We start from the raw sequence: 6,397 nt of genomic DNA on the forward strand, positions 1-6,397 counted from the left end.
TCAGTAATCTGGGGCCTCCCTGATCCCTTGCGTTGCCATCCATCTAGCCCTAGTAGGTAGATCTTAGCTTGGGGTGTACATAACAATCGTCCAGGATGCTTCGAAAATACCGGTACAGGTGGGCTACACTTCTAGACAGATTGATGCAGAGCCTCAAGGAGGCCGGAGTTAAGAAGCGTGTTTACTGAAATACCGTTTTCTGAGTTGTGTGTTCTCTTACCGTTCTTCAATTACATTCCTATTGGAACGTATTGTGCATGGAAGAGGATGCCCTCAGAGGCCCGTACCCCGGTGACGCTCAGGCTCTGTCTCACCAAGCTGGGTTAGGGAGGTGGTGCAGCCCACGGGAAGGGCAGGCAGGCAGCCAGCGGGCAAGGATGGTGGATCCGGACGACGGGAACCAGGCATGAAGGTCAGGGCAGCCGAGAGGGCTTTCCGCGGGGCCGGACAGCTCCATCTCTGCCAACCCGGACGAGGCAGGTGCCAGACCCAATTCCTGCTCTGTCTGTGGCTCCAGAGAGGGGGTGGAGCTGTCAGGTCTCTCTGTGGCAGCCGGGGACAGAAATCAATGCATTGAGCTGGTCCCTGGGATCCAGACAGCAAAGCAGGGCAGGTTCCGACCCATTTCCGGTCAGGAACCTGGCCTCTCGGGATCCCCCACTTTTGTTCATCAGCCTCAAAGGAGTCTCTCCCACGAAGACTGAGTCAGACTCTACTTACTCCCTGAAAAAGGTGAGGCCTCGACAGCACCCACACACGCCCCCCACCCTCCTCTCTCCCTTCGAGTTCTGTACGTCACTTCTCCGCACTAACCCAATGGAGACTGCGGCCTAGCTCTCTGCCTCAGTTTCTCCTTCGGTCGGGGTGGGGTGCCAGGTCTGCTGCGTGTCTCCTTGGAACGCTGGGATAACGGAAGTTAGACATCGTAGGAGGTGGAGCCTCTACTGGGGGAAAATTGTAGTTGGAGGCTGGACAGAAGCCGATACAAGAAGCCTCACAAGGAGGGGCTTCCTTCCCAGGGACCAGAAGCCACTTGAGGAGTTGAGTTAAAGAAAGGAGGGGCAGAGGCAGACAGGCACACAGGTGCCCACTTCAGCGTCTCCAGCCCCCGTGCCAAGGCGTGGGCTGGCTGGGCAAGCGGTGGGCTGCCTGCCAAGGGCCAGCGTCTTGCGAGGTGGCCAGCCCTGCCGAGGTGCACCTCCCACAGTGGTACATGTGCTGGGGTGCCTCTACCGTATGCTCTGCCTTGCCATCATGGCTCACCTTGACCCTTGGGGGTGACAGTCACAGCCCATCACCCTCCCTAGAGCATGCCAGAAACATTCTTCAACAAAGAACATGGATACCAGTTACCCATGGGCGGGCCCCTATTTGAGACCCATGCCCTCCTGTCTGGAGAGCTAGCCCACCCCAAAATAGGAGAGGGGGAGGGGTGGGAGCCTGAGCCGCCTTGTCCCTCTCCTTTTCCAGGCCCTTCCCTTGCAGCCTGCTCACCATGGGACTCCAGCCAAGATGCTGCCAAGCGTGCTCTGTGCCAGGGCGGGGGGCTGGGGACCCTCTGGGCCAGGGCTGCCAGCTGTCCTGGAGCCTCTTGCCTGCCCTTTGGAGAACAGAAAACTTCCCAGGAAAGGAACGACTAGCTCTGCTGGGTGGTAGAGATGTGGGGGAGGGTGCCGGATCTGTCCCCCTCAGGGGCCGCAGGCAGCACAATAGCCCCTGGGGCTGCCACTCTCTGGCTTAAGAGGTTGCCTGGGCAACAGCTGGGGCCAGTTTCCACCAATCCATGGCAGAGGCTGGATTGGGGGAGGGAGGCTGGCCAGGAAGGAGGGTGCTGGCCCCTTGTGCTGGATCCTATATAAGGAGAAGAGATGTGAGCAGTGTGGTCTCGGCTTCACTGTCCCTCCAGTGGACACAGGGACGGGGCACAAAGATGCTTAGGCTGGGCTGTGCCAAGCCTGGGTCCTGGGGCAGCTTCTGGGCCATCCTGACCTTGGTGGGCCTGGCTTCTCGTGCAGGTGAGTGGGCAGTGGGCGGGGTGGGAGTGAGGGACAGGGAGGAAGGGCAGGAACTTCTGGCCCTACCTGCACAGGCCAGGAGGGGGCGGTGTCCAGCCAGCCAGGCTAGTAGTCTATTCCTTCTGGGAGGACGGCAACCTGTCTCAGACCGGAGGAGGGGCTGGGCCACCAAGCAGGGTTCTAACCACAAGAAGACCCTTCCACTGTCCTTTGTCTCAGGCGGCTGACTCCAGGCAGAGGCTGATGGGACTCTATCAAGATTCAGGTTGGGGAGGTGGGGCTGGGAAATTAATCACTCACTGCTCTCACCCTCCCTTTCTCCTGTCTCCTTCTCTCACACCCCGATGCTCTGCTCCTCCATGAGCCTTCTCTCTAGTAGCCCCCACAGGCCGCAGTGTGTGTGTGTGTGCGGACGTGCGTGCATGTGCACGTGTGCATGTGAGCATGTGCATGTGTGTGTGTGAGCATGTGCACGCATGTGTGTGTGCACGTGCGTGTGTGAGCATGTGCATGTGTGCGTGTGTGCATGTGTGCGCGTGAGCACGTACATGCATGTGTGTGCACGTGCGTGTGTGAGCATGTGCATGTGTGCGTGTGTGTGTGAGCATGTGCATGCATGCGTGTGTGCATGTGTGCGTGTGAGCTTGTGCATGTGTGTATGTGCGTGTGAGCATGTGCATGCATGTGTGTGTGCATGTGTGCATGTGAGCATGTGCATGTGTGCATGTGTGCGTGTGAGCACGTGCATGCGTGTGTGCGTGTGTGTGCGTGTGAGCATGTGCATGTGTGCGTGTGTGTATGTGTGTGTGAACATGTGCATGCATGCGTGTGTGTGCATGTGTGTGAGCATGTGCATGCATGCGTGTGTGTGCATGTGAGCGCAGGGCAGTGGGTCCTCATCTACTGCTGTCCCATGCCCTCCTTGCCTCTCTGTGAGGCCTTTCACTCCATTCTCCAGTTGGGGAAGCTGCTGGCAGTGTTTTCTGTCACCGAAGTTTTCTGTAACTGAGTGCATGTCCCCATCTGACCCTCATGGCATCCCTGGAAACGTGGCAGGTCCAGCGTGGCCAGCCTGGAGGGTAATGCCATCCTCGACATGCAGGTACCACGAGAATCCCATTCCCGCTGGGCCCCTGTACTTTCTTGGTGCCCCACAGGCCCCACGCTGAGAGTGCACTCACAGATGGGGATCCAAGAGGGCAGCGGGGCCTGGAAACAGCCTTGCCTCACGCTCCGCCCCTCCCCTCACACTCAGCCTCCAGCCCCCTAACCCTCTCTGCTCCCAGCATCCCAAGCCCATCCTCCTCAGCCTTTACAGGGCTGGTTCTCAGCCTGGACACTCATCCTCTGGCTAGTTCCTTCTGGTCATTTCTCAGGGAGCCCATCCCTGGTTCCTGTACCCAAAGTAGCCTCACCCCCACTTATTTATCACGGTCTAAAACTAGAGTGCTTATTTGTACTTACTGTGACTTTTCTGAGCGTAAAGACCTGACTTCTTTTGTTCGCTGCCATATTCTGAGCTCCTACGAGAGTGTCTGGCACGTAGTAGGTGCTCAATAAATATCTGTTGGTGAACACACCACTTCTGACAACTCCTCCGAGAGATTAGGTGGACAATCCTTCAGGAAGTGAAGGGCGGGTACCAAGAGATTCCTCGACCTTTGTCTGGGGGTCTGGCATCACGGAGACCAGTTCTGGGCATTTTGTCCTACACTGGTTCATGACTTCTCCCTGCCAGGAATCCACCTCCTTTCCAAGAGCATCCTCTCTGGGTCTGCTCAGCGTCAGGTTCACAAACTTTCCTACCCAAGGGGGTGCTTGCATGCACACACAGGAAACCCACATACTTCATAGGCACAAACAGGTGTGCACACAGCCTCCCCAGGCCCACCCGCCCTCTGTCCACACCCAGGCACAGGTGTCTCCACTTGGTCCCTCTGCACCCCTAGATCATGGCCCCGGGCCCTGGTGCCTTCTCAGGCTGTGCTGTGTTCCCTCCTGCTGCAGCCCAGAGAGCTGATGTCGGCGGGGAGGCAGTGGGCACTTCCATCAACCACTCCCAGATGCTGCTCCAGCGCCTGCAGGAGCTTCTGAAGCAGGGCAATGCCAGCGACGTGGTTCTGCGGGTGCAGGCTGCGGGCACCGACGAGGTCCGTGTCTTCCACGCCCACCGCCTGCTGCTGGGAATGCACAGCGAGCTGTTCCGGGAGCTGCTGAGTAATCAGAGCGAGGTGGTCCTGCAGGAGCCCAGGGACTGCGCTGCCGTCTTTGACAAGTTCATCAGGTGGGGAGCGGAAGGACTGGTTTGGGGGGGGCCAGGCTCCTCCATTCACAGCCTCACGGAAGCCCCGGGCCCCTTAGAGGTCATTTTGTCAATTAGGATGACAAAGCAGCCTCCGCCTCTATCCTGTCTCCCACTTGCAAATGCAGTGGGACTCTCTGCCCCTGCCTCTGCCCTGCCTGTAAGCTCTGTAGTTTGCTGTCAGTTACCAAATGCCCCAGAGCTGTTTCCAAACCTGGCCTGGAGAGCTTTTTAAAACTTCAGATCCCTTGATTCCACCCTGGATCTTTGGATTTAGGTCTGGGGTTGGATTCAGCACATTTTTTTAAAAAAAAAGCCTCCATGTGATTTTGTGTCTGGCCAGGTTTTGAACTACAGGGCTAGGGAGCTGAAAAAGTGAGCCAGCTCCCTTCTTCTCCTGCCTCCTGCCAGTGCACGGCAAAGGGGTTGCCATTCACACTATAGTCTGAGAAAGTAACCCTGTTTTCATGGCTTAGACAAGATGGTTGCAAGAATTCCAGCTATCACATCCAAGTTCCAGACAACAGGATAACACAGAAGGCGAAAAGAGTCTTCCCTCCACCCCAGGAGGTTCTACTTAACCAGTCTTTCCCCCCATTTCATACTGCGCCCCTGCTGACATTCCACTAGCTAGAATTTAATCACAAGGCCACACTCACTATGGGGAAGTCTGGGGAATATCTTGTATTCTCAGATGCAGACATGTGGGGCTGAAAGGGGAGACAGGGGTGTTGGGGCAGGTATCTGGCAGTCAGTGCCACACCCCATGGAGCATGTGCCAGTGGGGACTGGCAAAAAGGGTGAGCAGAGGGACGGCAGCGGACGGAGACAGGGTGAGTGAGCACAAGCGATAATGGATAGCGAGAGCGAGGAGACAGTCAGAAAGATGAGCTGCAAGAAAAGGGGAGGGCGGAGTGGGAAGTAACCTGTGTGACCGCCTGCTTTGTAGCGAGTACCATTCATTCTGATTGCCACAGTAACCCCGGGGGTGGAGGCGGCTCCCGCTTTCCTAGGTTAACATAAGGCTCAGTGATGAGTGAAGTTAAATTATTTGCCCACTCAGGGCCAGTAGGTGGCAGGACTTGGATCTGAACCCAGGTGGTTAACTGCCCAATGGCAGGAGCCATGTCTGTTTTGTTCTGGCATAGAGCTGGGCACCTAGTAGATGCTCAATAAACACATGCTATTTCCATGTGTCCACCGAGGAGGCTGGGAAGCAGAACAGGCATGGGAGAGTCCTTGAGAGGAAAAGGCAGGAAGCCTCAGGGCCCACTGCTCCCTTTGTGCCCCTGACCACGAAGCTCTCCATCTATGGCAGGGTCCCCTCTGGACTCAGAAATCGGAGCAGAGTGAAGATGGGCGTGTGTGTTGTGTGCGTGGGGTGGGGGGCGGAGTGGCCCCGCCCTGACCCCGCCTCGTATCCGCACCTCTCCCGCAGGTACCTGTACTGCGGCGAACTGACAGTGCTGCTGGTCCAGGCCATCCCCCTGCACAGGCTGGCCACCAAGTACGGCGTGGCCTCCCTGCAGCGCCAGGTTTTGAACTACAGGGCTAGGGAGCTGAAAAAGTGAGCCAGCTCCCTTCTTCTCCTGCCTCCTGCCAGTGCACGGCAAAGGGGTTGCCATGCACACTATAGTCTGAGAAAGTAACCCTGTTTTCATGGCTTAGACAAGATGGTTGCAAGAATTCCAGCTATCACATCCAAGTTCCAGACAACAGGAGGATAACACAGAAGGCCAAGAGAGTCTTCCCTCCACCCCAGGAGGTTCTACTTAACCAGTCTTTCCCCGCATTTCATACTGCACCCCTGCTGACATTCCACTAGCTAGAATTTAGCCACAAGGCCACACTCACTACGGGGAAGTCTGGGGAATATCTTTTATTCTCAGATGCAGACATGTGGGGCTGAAAGGGGAGACATGGGTGTTGGGGCAGGTATCTGGCAGTCAGTGCCACACCCCATGGAGCATGTGCCAGTGGGGACTGGCAAAAAGGGTGAGCAGAGGGACGGCAGCGGACGGAGACAGGGTGAGTGAGCACAAGCGATAATGGATAGCGAGAGCGGGGAGACAGTCAGAAA

The 6,397-nt window shown here is 56.9% G+C and overlaps 1 protein-coding gene across 1 annotated transcript in view; it reads left to right on the forward strand.

Annotated features, from left to right (window-relative positions):
- The first annotated feature begins 1,930 nt into the window (after positions 1–1,930).
- Positions 1,931–6,397, forward strand: part of BTBD17 (BTB domain containing 17) — a 6,114-nt gene continuing 1,647 nt past the window's right edge. Inside the window, exons 1-3 of the mRNA XM_006912408.1 lie at positions 1,931–2,015; positions 4,023–4,299; positions 5,756–5,884. Of these exons, the coding sequence (XP_006912470.1) occupies positions 1,931–2,015; positions 4,023–4,299; positions 5,756–5,884 (491 nt within the window). The remainder of the gene's footprint in view (positions 2,016–4,022; positions 4,300–5,755; positions 5,885–6,397) is intronic.

This window comes from Pteropus alecto, unplaced genomic scaffold (genome assembly GCF_000325575.1).
Source record: "Pteropus alecto unplaced genomic scaffold, ASM32557v1 scaffold134, whole genome shotgun sequence".
In the NCBI taxonomy this organism is placed as follows: Eukaryota; Metazoa; Chordata; class Mammalia; order Chiroptera; family Pteropodidae; genus Pteropus; species Pteropus alecto.